The sequence below is a fragment of the Oreochromis niloticus genome, linkage group LG10 (assembly GCF_001858045.2).
Source record: "Oreochromis niloticus isolate F11D_XX linkage group LG10, O_niloticus_UMD_NMBU, whole genome shotgun sequence".
NCBI classification, from domain to species: Eukaryota; Metazoa; Chordata; class Actinopteri; order Cichliformes; family Cichlidae; genus Oreochromis; species Oreochromis niloticus.
This window is the reverse complement of record NC_031975.2, coordinates 3,754,671-3,773,972: the sequence shown is the minus strand read 5'-3', so window position 1 is coordinate 3,773,972 and position 19,302 is coordinate 3,754,671. Positions and strand designations below refer to the sequence as shown.

Here is a 19,302-nt window from a genome sequence, read left to right as displayed (position 1 = left end):
TTCCTCGGGAGAAAGGTGATCGGGAGGAGGATGATAGACAGCTACCCCCTCTTCTTCTTCTTCTTCTTCTTTCATCATTGTGCTTACCTTTACTGAACACAAAACCTGGTCTGGAGCAGGCTGTGTTCCGAGTTAGGGTTTAAAGTCGGATGGAAGCCCCCTTTTCACTTATTCTGTTATTTACAGCATATTTTAGGTGCATTATAGAGTCTCTGATGGGGAATACGAGTTATATGCACAAGTTGTATAGCTGTACCTGTCTGACTTGACTGCGTGGAGTGCTGGATTGTGCATTCGGTGATGCACCAAATATCGACATGAGTCTAATCTGCTGTTGAGTATATTTTAGACTGCTTGAACTGCAGCTCATAGAGCACAGGACACACACTGAAAATACATGTTCTGTCCATCAATCATCATCCAAAATCATTTTCACTTTGATCTGCAGGTAAACTATAGCGGTTCCCACATCTCATTTATTATGCTGTGAGACAATAACCTGAAATGTTTAGAGCTCTAATGTTCACCTCCGCCTTAGAAATGAACAGAAAGCCTGTTTTAACAGACAAAGTTGTTCCTTCGTTGTGTACCCCGCGGGACAGACCCAAGCCTCACGCCTGGATAACACACAGACAACCATTCACGCCCACAGCCAATTCAGAATCACAAGTTAACGTAAACCCACGCGTGTTTTTGGACTGTAGGAGGAAGCAGAACCCATAGCCTGGATTTCAGCAGAGGCCAGTGCTAACCACCGCACTACACATCTCTGGAATTTCTTCATCTGCATGAGTGAGTTAGCTCTGACCTCTGGTGGCTGACCATCACTGTATTCATGCAACTAGCTGTTTTTTTGCAGCATGCATTAATTAAACACACATGCATATAATACTGAGTCAGGAATTGTCAAAGGTGTACGTGAAAAAATTAATTTTTAGAAAGGAAATAAATGCAACCAAAAAATTAAAATCCCAGATAAAATACTTTAACACATGCTTTCTTGTTTAAAAAGGAGGCATTTAGTGCCACTAGATGGCAGCACGATACAAGTGATGCACCGAATCTGTCACCCGTTTACGACACGAAGAAGAAAAGCCATGTGCTGCCTTTCATGGCGTAGTAAAGTGGGGGAATTAAACCAAAGTGCCAGAAGTCTTATATTAAATTACAAGCAATTTAAGGGTTTTTTAAGCTTAAAAAGAATGACTGACTTTACTCTGCAAAGGATGTGTGACATTTTAAATGCACGTAAAATGTCAGCTGGCAGCTGTGTTTTGATGACAGAATGAAGAAATTGTTCACGGGAACAACAACAAATCTACCTTAAAATTACTTTCTAAAATATAGCAATATTTTCAATTATTCCGATAGCGGATTTGTCCACAATGGCCCGGTTTTTCTCTCCCCTGACTCCCTTATAGATATTAAATCCAATATTTCCAATAAACGTGAACGCAGCTCGGGTCAAACCCGGATGTTTTTCTTCATGCATACTAAGTTGTTTATATGTCTTAGAGACACTCGTTAGAGGATGTGTGATGTCAGAATAATTAACTGAGTTATTTTAGCGTTGATATGAAATTTGTGGAGCGTGTTAGCTGAATTTTGAAATGAATGAGCGGGAACATTTTTAATCCAAATCATTGTTGTGGAGTTTGAGGACTCTGCAGCCACTAAACAAGCATGAACAGGGAAAAGTCTAAATATTTAATATAAATCTTAATATCTTAATATAAACCATTGCTTGTGCTTGTATCCTGCAAGATGCTCCGAGAGTCGTATCCCTTCGTGGAGGACAGTTTCAGCCGCTTCCCGTCGCAGAGCAACATTTACGGGCTGTGTCAGGCCGGGGAGCAGGAGCTGTTAGCGGCCACTCTCAAAGGGAAGGTGGTGTGTTTCAGATACCAGGAGCTGCAGCAGAAGATCCGACCGGTGGCCAAGGAGGTTCAGTTCACTTACATCCCAGGTACACAGAGGAAAGACGGGTCAAGTTTCAGTACTGAAGAAATTACATGCTTATTTCTACTATTTCCTATGTATTAAACATTAGACCTCCTTTCCCGTTTCCCGTATCTTCTATCAAATAAAATAAAAATAAAAAAAATCTTAAAAGCAGTTATAGAAGATAGCATCCGTCAAAGTAGATTTTTGGATCGGACCTTCTCCTGTCGTCTATAAACTCCTTACATTTGTGTGACTCTTTGAAGAGTCCTGACTGTATGTTAATCTCTATGTTAACAGTCTTTTTCTTATGGACTGATCCCTGGGTTTTGAAAATAGACTGGTGTAACTGCTGTCACCCACTGGTTCTGAACCGTAAGAGACAATCCAGGCAATACTGTGCAATAAACAGCTGACCTGTTCAAAGTACAGAAGTCTGCTGCAGTTAAGTCAGGGCTCCAGCATGTGATGAGATGGTCCTTGTGGAGTAAGAGTGAATGGAACTAAATGGCTAAAAAGTAATTTGCATGACAAAAAAGCCACATAGAAACAGACAGGTTCAATGATTGGGGCCCCCGGTTTTTGGGGTCTCTGAGGTCTGACAGACTTTATCCCCTCCCCCCTTAACAACCAATAGACAACTTGAAATGAAGCTATAGAACTCTCTCAAGGGGCCCCAGTGAGTGGGGACTGGAAAGAACTCTTGTTTTACTCCTTTGTTGCTCAAATACTCAGAAATGTGCACATAGATGTTGCTACAGAGCTTGTCCTTAAGTAAAAGAAGCTGCACAACACAATAGAAAGACTCTGTTTCAACGTAAACCGCATGCACTAAATATTTTACTCAAGTAAAATTACAGAAGTTTAACACTTCAAGCAACAACTAAACAGTCGTACAGACTGGCATATTTCAGAATGACCTATAGGAATGCACAAATATGGTCTGATATTGGTCTTTTTGACTCGTGTTACGTTTATTACTGTTGCTCCCCGTAGTTTTCTGTTGAGACATTTGATTTAGGCTGACAAAATGTCACAGATAGTAGGATGAAGACTTGAAACAGTTATTGTAATGAAGATTTTTTGTTTCCTTCGCCCAATCAGTGCATCCCTTCTATATTATTATAAAATTAATAGATTGTTGATTTATGCCGAAGACTGGAATTTATTGTGTCACAGAAGCCAAAACTTTAAAGCCAGCCTTCAACAAAACAGCTTAAATAAAGGAGAATAGCTCCGCATAAAGCAGCGGTCCCCAGACCCTGGGCCACAGACCAGTACTGGTCCAGTCCGTGGTCATTAGGTACCAGGCCACGAGAGTTGAGGCTCGGGTGTGAAATTTATGGTTTTCAGGGTTTTTATCGTTTTTATCGTAAACTTAGTTTCTCTGGGTCTGTTCCGGTGTGTTATTAATAAATCTTTTTTTTTGGTTTTATTTTGTTGTATTTTTCTGCGACACCTTAAAGGCCGGTCTGTGAAAGTATTGTCTGACATAAACCGGTCCGTGGTGCAAAAAAGGTTGGGGACCGCTGGGATACAGTATGAATAAATACAATGTGACAGCACTAAAAGGTAAAAATAACAGAAAAACAAACAAAATAGAAAAAAGCAAAATAAAAAAATAATCAGTGGTCATAGTGAGTAAACATCTAAATACAATGGTACAGGGAGCTTAATAAGCCAGCTTAATAAGCAATAAAATACTTTCACAACAGAAGAGAAAGTGTTGCTGTGTTTCATATAAATGATGTGAAGGGTGGTGAAGAACTCTTCAGAACTGATACATGAATGTGTTCTTTATTTTAATGGTGATGTTGAATATTTACTGCTTTAATATACGTTTTATATTTCTTCTTCTACTCTAGAGTAGGGCGTACATTTTTGTTTTTGTTTTAAATGACATCACTGTGTATTTGCTGAATATATTTTGTATTTTTTTTAAAAGTTTTCAAATCAACATAAAGGGTCTGAGTAATGAGCTGTAGATGATATTGGTGGAGGTTAACAATATAGATCTTACTTCATGAAGGAGAGCTTCTCTCATTAGCTCAGAGCAACAAAACAGATTTTCTGTCTTATAATGAAACATTTTCTCTGAATATTTATCCTGTTATTTCAGAAAAAACAAACAAGATAAAGCATTATCATTCTGTAAGTCTGAAATAAATGATAAAGCTGTCGGTTTACAGTCGTATGTTAATTCTGTTATGATGCATGTTGTTGTTTGTAGTCGCTCAGTGCTGAAAAGGTTTGACTCTGTTTTCTTATCTAGTTGATGCAGAGATCGTATCAATCGATGCTTTCATCAAGTCTCCACCCAAGAGAGGTCTGGTGGTGGGCATCACCTTCATTAAGGTATTTTAGCTTTAAAATCAGAGCATGTGTGAAGTATGAACTGTGCCATGGTAGAAGCATACTGATTCGTGGCTGATCTCCTCACAGGACTCTGGGGACAAAGCCACTCCATTCCTAAATATCTACTGTGACTATGAACCTGGCTCAGAGTTCAACCTGGAGTCTATTGCACGTGAGCGATGCATTGTCTGCGTATGTGTTGTGCTCTCTCTGATATGTCCTGATCATGTCATGTTTCTCTGAACAGAGAGCTGCCTGAATCTGGAGCTGCAGTTCACGCCCTTCCAGCTTTACCACACAGAGTAAGTTTGCTGCTGTAGAGCCACAAAGATAGTTCTTGCTGACTATAGTCACCATGGTAACTAACCTTGCAGATTTTGCTACATAGTTTTAACCAAGAATTAAAAGAAAAAACCGAGCTCTTCCTGATCTCCTGCTGCAGGTTATGACGATCTCCTTTTGGGCTGTAGCGTCAATCAGAAATGACTAAGAGACAAATAGGCACAATATAAGCGGTGGCTGTAAGGGCTTCACACTGAAGCTGGATATGGAAAATGTGATTTTTGGCAGTTCAACTTGAAAGATGACTCATATAAAAGATATTCGTGACGTCTTTGCTCATGCTGTTTTTGCTTACATAGTGAAAGAGTTCAGAGTTGGCTGTTCTAATGGCCAAAACTCTGACAGTGTCCAAGCAGCATGAAATGACACGCTGATCAATGTGATGCTGGCACCTGTGTTTGGGATTCCAGCGAGGAAGAAAATCCACTTTAGTTGAGGGAGCAGAAGCTTGTTTGTGTGCTGTGTGCTTCCCCTGCTGTTATCATAGAAACGGGCAGGACATCAGCTCACCTCCTGAATGTGAGCCAGGATGTATGTGTGTTATTCCTCTGCTGTCTAAGTGTATTAGATTCATGTTGGACAGTTTAGCTTAAAAATAGCTCAGAAAATTGCTAAAAATCACACATTTTGTAGACATTTTAAAACAAGAATACATGGAAAACAATTATAAGTAAATAAAAAATACATGCACAATAATTATTCTGCAGAACTGTGGTCCATTTATATGATTATTAATTATTGCAAAATACAAAAACACAACTCCAGGCTGGTAGCATTACAACTTTAGCTACTTGACAATTGAGATTTCAGTGCTGTTAAATATTTCATGTTTTTCTCTAGTACTGATTAATCTATTGTTACCACATTTTATATCCTATTGCTGCGCTGAATCATCGTGTTTCTGCAGACTGACTCAGTTTCTCAGCTGGAATCCATCATTTTTCATGAGCTGGTACACGAATATTCATGAATGGGCTTTAGTGTCTTTATGGCTGTGCTCAGTCACTGAGCAGTTTAAGTACAGACTGTGTGTGTGTGTATGTGTGTCTGGATACTAAATGTAATGTATTTCTCAGGTAGAGCAGGTCGTCTACCAGTCAGGATGTTGGTAGCTTGACTCCTGGCTCCTTCTTCCTATGTGTTAAAGTACCAGTACAATTAAAGTGCTTAGGTATAGATAGAGGCACTATATGAACGTGTGATTGGGTGAGTGAGACTCGAAGTAAAAAGCACTTATAGTGCTCAAATTAAGTAGAAATATATAGAGGTAGCAGTATAATGTATATAAGTATCAGTCCATTTACCATTTACCATGTGAGTGAGCTTCTCCTCCTCTGTCTGTCAGAGTGCAGTGTGCTGAAGGAGGGAGTGAGACGGTGTTTCTGCTAAGCGGTCATGACCAGAGGATCCACCTTTACAAGGAGGTCAGAGACGATACCAGATCAGTGCATTCTAATGACAACTTAAAATATTTGTCTCCTTCTCATCTGTGTATCAATGTATTCTCTAGTAAGTCCCTTTATCCATTATGTCGAATCACGGTAGCAGCAGACTAAGCAGGGGATTGCAGACATTAGAGGTGGGAATCACCTCTCATGTCTAACCATCAGAAAATACACGGTTGGATGGCTTCTCTTTGTGTTCCCAGTGGAAGCTGTGGGGAAAAAATCTTCAAACATCTTTCTTTAAAAACATTGTTGAACATAAAGTAAAATCTGGCTTCAGCCTTTCAGAAGAGCCAAAAAAAAAAAGAATGTCTTCCACAGTGAGAGCCTTTTTACTGTGAAACCCACTCTATGTGTTGTCTAAGCTCCACTGCAGCTCAGCAGGGACACCATCCCTGGAAATTCCAGAGGGAGTGTTGGACCAAACAGCCATTGGATTTGTCTCAGTCACACTTCTGAAGCCTCATACTAGCAGAAAACAAGAACTGTACTTTGTTCTTCCTCGTCACCTCCACTGGAAGCACATAATAAAGGGATTTTGTTATGGCTAGCATGAACAGGAGGAAAGATCACAGCAAGTAAACCCTGCTTTAGTGTTCATGTAGGAACCTGAATATAATCAGACAGGAAAAATCATTAAAAAAAAATCGGTAGTCTTTTGGAATTTCTTTTTAAAAGAATTTTATGAAAAAAAGTCAGAATTCTGATTTTTGTTCCAAAACTGTGAAAAAAAAAATCCTAATCGTCTTCCATAATTTAAAATGAAACCATATAGATGCATGCTGTGGTTATACTGTATATATCAGAACTAATACTACAGGAAGCATTGGAGATAAAATATGATTGTAATCTGTTGTAATTTTGTATATCTGAAGATGTTTACTGTGATCATGCAAACATCAGCGTTGTATTCAGCCCGACTCTCTTGTGTCTAACAGAACGCCTCCTTGCATCAGTTTGAAGAGCAGCCAGTGGAGAGACTCTTCCCCGAACTACAGCAGCTTCCCAGCAAGTGAGTCCCTTCAGCTGTCATGTCTCTGGATGTGGCCGCTGGGCTGATTGGGTTTGATGAGGGATGAGCAATATGTGTTTCTCTGTTAATCAGATTCATGATTTCCCACATTATCCAGCTTACTGTTCTGATCACTGTTTGTACAGTTTGTTTGTACTCAGCAGGTCTATCACTATACACAAGAACGATAATGTCATTATTGGGTCATTTACTAAAGTTTGAGTAATGAAGGAAGGATGGAAATGTGGAAAGAATGTTTTAAGATAGGAACAAGAAAGTAACGAAGAGGATGGTGCGTATAATAACAGTCAGCAACACTGAGAGTGGGACGATGAGACAATGAGACAGAGACAAGGCCCACATGTTTCAGATCTATCATCCATTCTTTTTCCACTTATCCAATTAAGGCTTGAGGTAGCTCCCATAGGGCAAGATGTGGCTACACACTAGACTGGTTGCCAACCTGCAGCAGGGCTAACACAGGGAGACAGACAACCGTTCACACCCTCAGGATGGGGAAAGTCTTCAGTTTTGGTCTTGTTCTTTGCTCAGTGCCTTCAAAAAATGTTGGATTTGTAGTGTAATACCTGAACTTCTGGTGCCTGACACCTCCCATACAATAATGATTTAACGAGAAACAAGTAAATACAGATAATACTGAAACTCATGAAAGTGATCATTGTTATACACCAGACAACAAAATGAAATGAACAGATTTACTGTGAAAAAGAGCTGTGAAAGAAAAAGCAGCACATCATGTCAGGACCTAAAGAAACTCAGGAACAGATGAGAAACAAAGTCATTGATATCTGTCAGTCTGGGAAGTGTAAAAAAGAAATTTCCAAAGATGTGGGACTTCAGCAAACCACAGTGAGAGCCATTATCAACAAATAGAAAAAACTTGTTGGAATAGCCGGAACTTTCCTAACCAAAATTACTCCAAGAGTGCCAGACATTCTCTTTTATTTTTTCCAACAGGTCAGGTAGGCTTGAGTAGTTTTTTTCATCATAAAATAAATTAAATTCATAATTTAATAAACTGATTTTTGCATTTTCTCCGGTTATTTTAGAATATTAAAATTCCTTTGATGATTTTAAACATTTAAGTGTGATAGATTTACGCAAAGCTAAGTAATCAGGAAGATGCCAAATACTTATTCATGGTACTGTAGCTCTTTGGGAATCACCTCGTTGGCACAAAAATACAATTTTATGCCTTTCAAACTGTTTAATCTTTGGAAATTTTCCAAAGATTATACTAATGAACTAAGAGCAATTGGTATTTTCTGTGATGGTCTGCTAGTAACGAACTGTCTAATGACACAAGTTAAAATGAGTCCTTTACTAAGTTGTCTATTATGTGTTGAAAGCAAAGATTCATCCCTTGAGTTAGGTGTCTTTTTTAATCAAAATGTTGTTTATTCAGCACAATAATAACGGCTTAACAAACAAAAGGGAAAAAGTAGCCAGTGTCCAAAGAAAAAGTTTGAATGACTTCCAGAAAGCCTGAACAAGTGTTTCTATTTAACAATGACAAGAACGTTTGGCTTCTTGGAAGCAAACTATGATAGTTGGCTAAATACTTTCATTGTTTAGTTATTGATACGAGAAAAAAACACACGTATGATCTGTTACCACATGTCTTCGTTTCCTTCTCTCTGTGCAGTGTGTTATGGATGGATATACTGAGCATAGCTGGAGGCCGGCGGCTCTCAGTGTTTGGCTGTCAGAATGGCTGTGTTGGACTAGCTGTGGTCAGCCAGACTGAGCTAGGTGAGGCGAGTGGAACGTACTTGAACGTTCCTCTTAGAGTCGCTCCATCACACGACTGTCTCATGATTCCTTTTCATGCTGTCAACCACCACTGACTTAGCCAAACTGAACTCCCGGCTTCTCTACAGGAATGGTGAACATACAGAGGATCCAGAAAGTATTCACAACTTCACTTGTTACACATTTTGTTACATTACAGCCTTTCTCCAAAAATAAATGAAATTCATTTTTCACCTCAAAATTGTGCACATAATACTCCATAATCACAAGGTGAAAAAACCAAAAATATAACATGGATGTACATGTAAGTATTCACAGCCTTTGTTCAGTACTTTGTTGAAGCACCTTTGGCAGCAATTGCAGTCTCAAGTCTTTTTCAGTATGATGCTACAAGCTAGCACACCTATTTCTGAGAAGGTCAAAGGACCATTCTTCTTACACAATCTCTCAAGCTCCATCAGGTTGGAGTGTCGGTTCACTGCTATTTTCAAATCTCTCCATTCACTTTCAGTCGGATTAAAGTCTGGGCTCTGGCTGGGCCACTCACCCAAAGCTACTCCTTTGTTATGGAGGCTATGTGTTTAGGGTTGTTGTCCTGCTGGAAGATGAATCTACTCCTCAGTCTGAGGTCCAGACCACTCTGGTTATCATCAGGAATGGCTCTGTATGTTGATACATTCATCTTTCCCTCGACTAGTCTCCCAGTTCCTGCTGCACAGCGTGATGCAGCCACCACCATGCTTCACTGTAGGGATGGTATTGGCAAGGTGGTGAGAGGTGTCTGGTTTTCCCCAGACATGACACTTGGCATCAAGACCAGAGTGAGAGTTCTTGACTCTAAATCTTTAAAATGTTAAATTACATTCTTTCCCACAAGTACCATAACATAGGTTACATTCCACTATACAGTACTCACTACAATAAAAAGTTGTCTAGTTCTATTAAAGGTTTGTTGAAGTATGTTAAAAGAAGCCAAATCCTAATTACGTCAATGCAATATTAAGTTTATGGGTGTGTCTATCCATCATTTTGGCTTTATCATTGATTACTCCAAGTGTGTTTCTATATTTGTGTTTTTAGTATTGTGTCTTTGTGTGTTTATGTCAGAGGTTTTGCAGAGCTGGCGGGTCCAGTTTGATAGTCCAATCTCTACCGTGCTGCTGTTCCCTCTGAGCTTCCAAACAGAGGCCGGTACGATACTGCTCTGTTACATCTGATCTCTGCTTCACTTTGCCTTTTGTGAATCTGCAGTGCACCTCAAGATTGTCCGTTTCTTTTTCTTTTCCAGGTGTGGAAATGGAAAGCTATAACCTACTAGTGACCAGTACCATAGAGATGGCAGTTGTGTACAGGTCAGAGACAAATGAACGGTTTTGTGCAGTTTTGTTTTCGCTCTGAAGATGAAGAAATTGTAGTTTTTTGTTGTTGCGTGTCTTTTATTGCAGAGATGTCCAAAAGCACGGTTTGTCCCAGTCCACATGCCTCTTGGAAAGTGACCAGTGGGATGCAGTAGTTTGTGCTCTGGTCATCGATCTGGATTTTGATGGGCAGAAGGAGGTGCTGTTGGGCACATATGGACAGGTAAGAGCCTCCTTTATTAATGGATAGTCATGTGTTTTGACTTTTTTAATAAAAGTCAGTGTATTTATCCATCTCTTAATACTTAAACCCTTAGCCTGAAGCCTGTAGCTCCATGATTGATGGTTGCCATTGAACACAAATCTTTTTCACTGCTTGTCACTTAAGATAAAGGCTCAGTCATTTCATGGAAATGCTACTTATTGTAGTTCTTAACTGGGAAAAAAAGGAGTGTATTTATTGAACTACTTGTAGCTATAGAAAAATTCTTTCTACTCTGGTGATTAGTTTCACCAGCAGGATGCTGTGGATGTGTGGGACTGACTCAAAACAAGCTGCACTGTTTGTTCATAGCAAAGAAGGGAGATATGAGCCGGTGCATTGTTGTGACTTCTTGATCTGTTTTTAATAGTTTTTGAATATAAATGGACCTCGCTGGCTCAGAGGAATAAATGAAACATAGGCACAGTATCGTTAGCAGGATACACTAACAGCTTTCTGTCTTCATGGGATTTTCTGATTGTAAGAATATAGAAGAGCAACAGATCTGCTCATGAATAAAGTGGCAAAGTAGGTACAGAGGAAGTGAGTATGATTGAAAGGGAAAGATTTTAGGTTTTGTTTTTTGATTTAAAATGATAGATTTATATATAAATCCTCCTTTTCTATAATGCAGGAATTACTGTGTTATAAATTCCAGCCCATGGGAAGTGGACAAAATGGACAGTTTCAGCTGCAGTGGAGACGGAGCTTCAAGAGTCCTTTGCTGTCACTCATATACTTGGATTTAACTGCAGATGGTTTGCAAGAGCTGGCTGTTCTCACACTGAAGGGACTGCACATCTTACAGGTTTGTAGCTGAAACCTGACTGACAGTCATGGTATGGTGTAGCGTCCTCATGGTCACTCAAGCTAAGAAGAAGTATTTGAGCTGACATCGAGTTGCCAGCTGCAGAACTTGCAGAAGGAAAATGATTTCATATGGTTTTTAGCCCACGTTTATGACTTCATTCATGATTTTAGTGGGATTTCGCCTTCAGAATGAGCAGCTGGAATTAGAAAGCATTCCTGTTAAGCTCCAAAGAAAAAGAGTCACCATGATCTGCTTGTGGAAAAATAAATATCTTAATCCACACGTTAGCGTTGTCACCCCCGCACACACTCATTATTTCACTCCCCTTTGTATTTGCAGCACAGTCTCACCAGCACTGCTGATTTGGTCCTTGAGCGGCTCACACAGAGGGTGTCAGCGCTAATGGCCAGCTCTGAGGTGGAGTCAGCGAGAGCACAACACACTGAAGACAATGAGGCTCCGGCTCAGAAACTGGAGTGTACATTGCAGACACCCTTAGATTAACAAATGTATTGCATTTTTCTCCCCACGTGTAAATCTCAGTGGTTCAGAATGAAATGTCTTAAAGGTGCAACGTGAAGATTTTTCTCAGGGGTTCATCTTCCTGGAGGCTGATGAGAGACACTGGTTTCGAAAGTCATACGTAACTGCTCGGTTCTGCTTCATGGTATAGTTGTAAAAAAGGCTGAATTCTGACATGATGACAGTGTACAGTTATTTACAGGTAATAAATGACATATTTATATCCTGTTTTTGTGTGATTTGATCTTTCCCTGTGTCAAGGTTAGCTGATTGGTTTGTTTGTTTTTATGGCTTAGCAGATTCAGTAGAGTGATAAAGTTAAACATTTTCTGATATTTTATTTATAATAAAACAGATTGTTACTTCTGATGGATTTCCTGTAAGAAGTAGCATGGCACAAGTTTCCATCTTAAGTATGCTGCTTACACTTAAAGCCTAGCTCAATGCAGAACAGTTACCAACAGAAGGTGATTATTTTTATTAGTAATGCTACAGCTTTACTGCTCATAACACTGGTTACTCTGGCTCCTCAAGATGAAAACAACACAACAACATCACATATCATTCAAAAATGCAGAAAATGTGCAAGCTGGACAAAAAATTCTTTTCTACCAATATAGATGACCTTTATCTGGCTTTGATTTGTTGAGCTTTGTATTCCTTTAGGCATAAGTAGTAATGGCTTCACTCTGACAAGATACCACTCTTTCAAAATTATTCTTTAACAATATAAACATTGCAAACGTATACCCCAGCAAACATGCTCCTTTGGGGCCCAAATGGTGACAAGGTGGGCAAACCCAACCCACACAAACCACAGCAGACTGTGAGCGGCAATACCAGTGTGAAACGTAGAGCATGAGGCCCAGATTAAGCAGAGTGGCCAACCAGAACCCATGGTTTGGGGCCCAGATATGCCCCAGATTTCACACTACTGGGACTGGGACCACCATGATGAATTACTGCCAGTGTGGAAACTGGACCAGAATGTTAAAAGACACTTGAAGCCACTTTTTTTTATTCACAAAGGATTTTTACAGTTTTTATTCATGTATTGTTTTTTTTAAACACACTGAATGCATTTGCTGACACAACCCAGAAGGCATATATGTCCCCTTCATAGCGCAAACCAGGGAGATTTTGCTTGATAGTCACACATGTAAAAAAATCAAACTACAAAACTCTAGCACCACCTGGCCTCAAAGAGAAAAAAAGAACTCAAATTATCTCTAACAGCTTAGTCTCTTAGAAAATGGAATACAGCTACTAAGTTCAATTTTATTTATATAGCGCAACAACATCACAACAACAGTTGCCTCAAGGTACTTTTAATGCAAGGTAGAGACTCTTCAATAATACAGAGAAAACCCCGGAAATCTGATGACCCCCTATGAGCAAGTGCTTTGGGGGAGCGGGAAGGAAAAACCCCTTTTTGACAGGAAGGACAGGACAAGACATGCTGAGAGATTAATAAGTAATGATTAAATGCAGAGTGGTGTAAAAACACAGTGAGTGAAAAAGGTGAGTAAAGAAGAAACAGTGCATCATGAGAAACCCCTGCAGCCTAGACCGATTGCAGTATAACTAAGGGAGGATTCTGGATAACCTGATCTAACTCTAACTATATGCTTTATCAAAAATTTAAAGCCTAATCTTAAAAGTAGAGAGAGCGTCTCCCAAATCAGAACTGGGAGCTAGTTGCACAGAAGAGGGGCCTGGAAGCTTAAGGCTCTGCCTCCCATTCTACTTTTAAATACTCTAGGAACCACAAGTAAACCAGAGGTCTGAGAGTGAAGTACTCTACTGAGGTGATATGGTACTATAAGGTCTTTAAGATATGATGGGGCCTGAATATTCAGGACCTTGTATGTGACAATAAGGATTTTTTAAAATTCAATTCTGGATTGAACAGAGAACTAATAAAGGGAAGCCCGTTCAGGAGAAATATCCGCTCTCTTTCTAGTCCCTGTCAGGACTCTTGTTGCAGCATTTTGCATTAACTGAAGGCTTTTCAGGGACTTTTTTAGGACATCCTGTTAAGGAATTCCACCCGGAAGTAATAAATGAATGAACTAGGTTTCTATCATCACTCTGCAACATATATTATTTCAAATTATTATTTCTAATTCTAGAGATATTGCACACATGTAAATAAGCAGTCCTGCATACTGAAGGACATATTCTGGTCAAAAATTCTTCAGTGTTACTGGAGGCCAAGGTAATGACATCCAGAGTAAGAATCTGGTTAGACACCATATTTCTAAGATTTTCAGGGCCGAGAACAATAACCTCAGTTTCATCTGAGTTTATAAGCAGAAAATTTGAGGCCACCCAGGTCTTCATTATTATCCTGCCTATGTCTTCTGATGATACTGCCTAAGGGAAGCATGTATAATGTAAACAGAATTGGTCCTAGCACTGAACCCTGTGGAACACCATAATTAACCTCAGTGTGTGAAGAAAGCAGTGCCTTTAGTACCTACAGCATACTCTATTTGCTGTAATAAAATATTGTAAAGGTCTAGCAAGACAAGCACAGACATGAGTCCACTGTCAGGGGCCATAAGAAAATCATTTGTAACCTTCACTAAAGCTGTTTCTCTATTGTGATGAGCTCTTAAACCTGACTGAAGGTCCTCAAAAAACTCTGTGTCAGCTGATGGCTTTTTAAGTAATGGGTTAATTACTTCCAGTTTGAAGGACTGTGGTACATAGTCTTTTAATAGAGATAGGTTTATAATATTTAACGTTAGCAAAGCATTGATTAATGGTAGGAGTTTAAAATATATGATTACAACCACTTAAACTTCTATACTTCTCTCACCCTCATTTCTGACAGTGTAATAAAACATGTTCTATGGTTTCATCTTCTCCACAGTAGTCACCTGTTGTTTTTCTCCTTGGGCAGGGGAGTATGTGTGTGCGTGGTCATGGTGCTGGTCTCTTGATACTCTGGAAACTATGCTGCATTTGAGTCCATTGTTTGACAAATCAATGTGCCCTCTCCTGCTATACTTGATAAGTCTATTGTCTACCCAAGTTGAAAAAGGACTTCTTAAATGAATTTTCTGAGTTTGCTGATCCACTAATCCACAGTTTGCCGACGCACTCTTTACCTTATCTGTTGTTCTGGTGTTATTACTCAGAACTGTGGAACATCTGACCTCTATATCTGCCCATAAGATAATGTTATTATCTAAATCAAACTCTTTTCACTCTATTTCATATTGCAACATTAAAAACATGATTAATTTATCCACTTCTGATGAACTGGTATCCTTTAACATGGTCTCCTAGATACTTTTGAAATTTTGAACTGTTTTTTTCATCCAGTCCGCTCCCTGCTTTACCCCGAAATTGCCTCAGCTTAAAGTTAAAGGCTGGCGCTTGGAACACCTCCATACAAACACCTGTCTTGTTGTTCTTAAGAATATGCACTTTAAGGATGCTCTGTCTACAGCTAAATCTGAATATTATGTAACACTAAACAGGTGTGCTGAATACTAGGGCTCTTTCTGCTGCTGTAAAAACACCACTCTTTAACCACTTGAGGCCCTCTATTCTTTCTAGCACCAAACTCCTGACTTTTGAGGAAATATCTGGATTTGCTAAGAAAATTAAACCTATCTATCATTTTTACCTGCTTCAGTTCATGTGGTTAAATTCCGTTTCTCCTGTCCTTCTACTTTAATAATTGTCATTATATCGTCTTCTCTAATCTACATCTCAAAACAGCTGGGATAATTCCAGTTCTTAAGAAACCCATGGCAAACTCTTTCAACTTAAATAATTCTTGTCCAGTTACAAATGTACCTTCTTCTTTTTTTTTTACTCTCACCTCACTAACAATCATCTGAACAATTTCAGTCCAATAAAAACAAAAGCTATAAATCCAAGCAGGAACCATATGAGCAACATGCAGGATGGGAAACAACAGTATGACACAACAAAGACCTGAGGCAAACTGAGGGCTTAAATCTACATAAGAGGCAATTAGAGAGAGACAACAGAGCTGGGGAAAACAAGGAGCAGGTGAACTGAATCAAACTAATGAGACGGGGAAGTAAAACTAAATACAAGGCACAAGGGCTGACACTGGGCTGTTAACCATATACTTGCAATAATTTCATCTCTATATACTGACAATTCTCTAATCTCTTGAGTAGCCCCTCAGCTTTAAAACTCACTCCTGCACTGTTCATTGGATTTATTTCCCCCTTCCTTTCTTGTATATTTGTCACACTTACTTGTTTCAGATCATCAGATAAATTTTAATGTTAGACAAAAATTAACCTAAGTAAATACAAAATGCAGTTTTTAAATAGTTAAATTTATTACAGGAAAAAAGCTATCCAAACATGGATGTACGTGGAAATGATGTAATAATGAATTAACTGTGATTAACCACATTTAGTGGTCAAGCCAAGTTCACTAGCATCACCAAAGCCTGGTTACTGTCAAACCTGTTGAAATGAGAAAACACATAAATAAAATCTTGTCTGGCAAAGTGAAGTCGGCCCAAACATCTCAAAAAGCACCACATGATGTGTTGATATATGACCTAAACAAACTCACAAACAGCTGAGAAACAACATCATTGAGGTCTTTTAGTGTAAAAAGGGTTATAAAGCCATTTCTGAGACTGGCACACTTTAACCACAGTGAAAAAAAAAACTATAATACTTATTCAGGAACTTTGTACATAAATTGAAGCTGATATGTTTTAAATGGATTTCACTGTAATGTTACAGTATTGTACAAAACAAAGTAAAATAATAAAATAATAATAAATAATAAAATAATGTGATATTTAAAACTGCCATATATAATTCCCCATATGCCAATAGATTGTTAGTAGAAACAATGGTAGTAGTTTTAAATGTGGTGTGGTGTGTATTGTCAACATATACACACCACACACAAGAATCTTAGTTTCTATGTTATAAGGTCAATTTTCAACCAACAAATCATTAAGCTGACCTTAAAGACCTTGGTGTGTGTGTGTCTGTGTGTATGCGTGTTCCAGTTCTTACTATACTGGTGGGGACCAAAATCTGAAATTTACTATACTGGTGGGGACCAAAATCCAGGTCCCCACGGGGTTGAAGGCATTTTTCACACTCAAAATGGTTTTAGTGTCATGATTACAATTGGGTTATGGTTAAGTTTAGGGTAAGGGTTAGGCATTCATTTTTGATGGTTAGGGTTAGGGGGAAAGGCTAGGGAAAGCATTATGTCAATGAGATGTCCCCACTAGGATAGCAACACCTGATGTGTGTGTGTGTGTGTGCAAGGCTGTAGTATAGCAACAGGGGTATATGAGTTTCTTGATGATTTTTATTGAACTTAAATGTTTTCTGTTCCAGGGAAACAAGGATTTATCCACTATAAAGTTTTTTTTAAAATGTCCAATTTAAAGGGCCTTTTTAGCACTTGTGCTGTGAAGAGAATACTAGAAGTGAGTGGAGCTTTGTAACTGTGATTTTGATGGGTCTCCTAGACTGAAGAACAAACTGAGTGAGGAAAGATTTGCTGTAGCTTTCCTTGTGGTCGTGGAGATGAATCCGTCTCTTAGAGGAAGTTTTCTGCTGCTTGTCCAGTAAGTGACACAGAGGGTGGTTAGAAGTACCCAAGATCCACAACAGTTTGTTCAGTGACTTCTGTCCAACATAGCTTTAAAAGTCTCCAGTTTGTCACAGAGCCTGTCTTCCTCATCAGTTTAGTTAGTCTGTTGGTGTCACCAGCTCTGATGTTGCTCCTGCAGCAAAAAAACACTGCACGTTTGCCACAGCAGACTAGAATAGTGTTTTGAAGAATTAGAACCTGCTCACTCTCTTTTTGTATACAGCGTCTCTGTTGGTCTTCCACTTTAGTCTGTTGTCAGTGTAGATGCTGAAGTACTTCCTTCACCACATTAAACATCCTGTCCCAGAACACACAGGGAAGAGCCCCTTATCACTAATAAAAAAAAATGAAACTCACTACCGTTCTCTGCACCAAGAGGTTGGGCAAAATTCAGTATCGACAAAGAGTAGTGATATATATCATATTCAAATAGGATAAAAATCAATTAAATCTCGATCCAGCAGCAAGTTAACTTTGAATATTTGTAATCTAGCCACAAAGAACTAATTAAATAAAGATATACAAATTTGTATTTCTAAAATTAACATTTTCAGTTTTGTTTCATCTGCCATGATTATCTTTGTCTGACACTAAAAACCAAAATTGATGGATACAATATTCTGCCAACAATGATGTAAAACAGAGCAAAGCAGTATGTAAGAATGGGATTTTAAATTTATGGCAATAGCTGCCAATCAATGTGTCTGGGGGCTAAATATTAAGCCCAAAACTGTCCTTCCCTCTATAACCACTTAACAGTGGCTCCAACAGTCAGTCAAACCTGACAGAGTCCTGTGTTAAAGTGCCATTTCTAGAACGGAAAAGAAAAAATGCCATATATTCAGCCTAGTACAATTTGGTCTTTATGGGTAGTTTCTCTTTACATGATTTTGGGGATTGTTTGTTTTCTAAATGAAGCTTATACATAAGTTCAATAAGGAATATCTGTAATCATTCATCTGCCGGCTTTTCTGGGTTTTTGCTTCCTGTTCTTTACATCACCACCACTTTCCCGCACTGTAAATATCAATAGTGTCATTATTGCTTTAGTCCAATCATCTTCTTACCCGTCTTCTTTGAGCCAATCAGCCTCCACATTGTGTGGTTTAAATCTGTGCTCTCCTCCCTTTCAGACTCTCATTTGTGGAAGCCACCTCCTCCTCATCTTCACCTCACAGACACCTCAGTCAGAGCTCCAGTCGTGCCTCAGTTTTCATCTTCACCACTACCAGCATCTGGACTCCGGGGGTCCTGTCCTAAATCCTATCACCGGTGGGATTCCATTTTGCCATGATGGATCATCAGAGTCTAATTGCCAAATACATTAACTTCTATATCTCAATAAACAATGATCACCTTTTCCAAGTGACCTCTCCTTATTGAACTGGACACTGGAGTTAGAGGTGTCACTGTTTTGAGTGACAGATGTCCTAAACATTGTTTGTTAGCCAGGCTGCAACTCAGTCAGCTGGAGTCAGTGTTGGTACCTTTTGGAGCATTTCTGATGGAATTTCTTCCACATGTCTTTTGTTTCGTCTTCCTCCCGTCAGGGCAGATTGCAGCCCCTCCCTGAGCTGGTTTGAAACCTGAGAGGTTTCTTCCTGTTAAAAGGAGGTTTTTCCTTCCCACTGTTGCCAAAGTGCTTGCTCATATGGGGCCATATAATTGTTGGGTTTTTCTCTGTATGTATTATTGTAGGGTCTACCTTATATATATAAAGCGCCTTGAGGCGACTGTTGTTGTGATTTGGCGCTGTATAAAAAACACTGAATTGAATTGGAATTACCTTTAGAGTGATACTGTGTGGTAGACAGGTTTTTGGTCAGATTAGTAGGAAAAAGTAGGATTTTATGAGT

At 39.1% G+C, this 19,302-nt stretch overlaps 1 protein-coding gene across 2 annotated transcripts; it reads left to right on the top strand.

Annotated features, from left to right (window-relative positions):
* Nucleotides 1-1,469: 1,469 nt before the first annotated feature.
* On the top strand, nt 1,470-12,049 carry kptn (kaptin (actin binding protein)). Of its 2 annotated transcripts, none has more exons than XM_005454575.4 (12): nt 1,470-1,966; nt 4,214-4,296; nt 4,384-4,468; nt 4,544-4,598; nt 5,984-6,062; nt 7,022-7,095; nt 8,762-8,868; nt 9,976-10,059; nt 10,157-10,220; nt 10,314-10,449; nt 11,147-11,296; nt 11,639-12,049. In XM_005454575.4, the coding sequence occupies exons 1-12, from the start codon at nt 1,765-1,767 to the stop codon at nt 11,801-11,803; spliced, it is 1,284 nt and encodes a 427-aa protein (XP_005454632.1). In that variant the 5' UTR covers nt 1,470-1,764; the 3' UTR covers nt 11,804-12,049. The 2 variants fall into 2 exon arrangements, with proteins under 2 accessions (XP_005454632.1, XP_003449872.1); XM_003449824.5 differs by having other exon boundaries at nt 1,472-1,966; nt 11,123-11,296.
* The last annotated feature ends 7,253 nt before the right edge of the window (nt 12,050-19,302 follow it).

Bases quoted from the DNA above. Each gene is read 5' to 3' on its own strand.
- kptn (XM_003449824.5), top strand. From the start codon at position 1,765: ATGCTCCGAGAGTCGTATCCCTTCGTGGAGGACAGTTTCAGCCGCTTC. The intron at 7,096-8,761 runs GTGAGTCCCTTC...CTCTCTGTGCAG, and splicing joins CTACAGCAGCTTCCCAGCAA to TGTGTTATGGATGGATATAC. The intron at 10,450-11,122 runs GTAAGAGCCTCC...TCTATAATGCAG, and splicing joins TGTTGGGCACATATGGACAG to GAATTACTGTGTTATAAATT.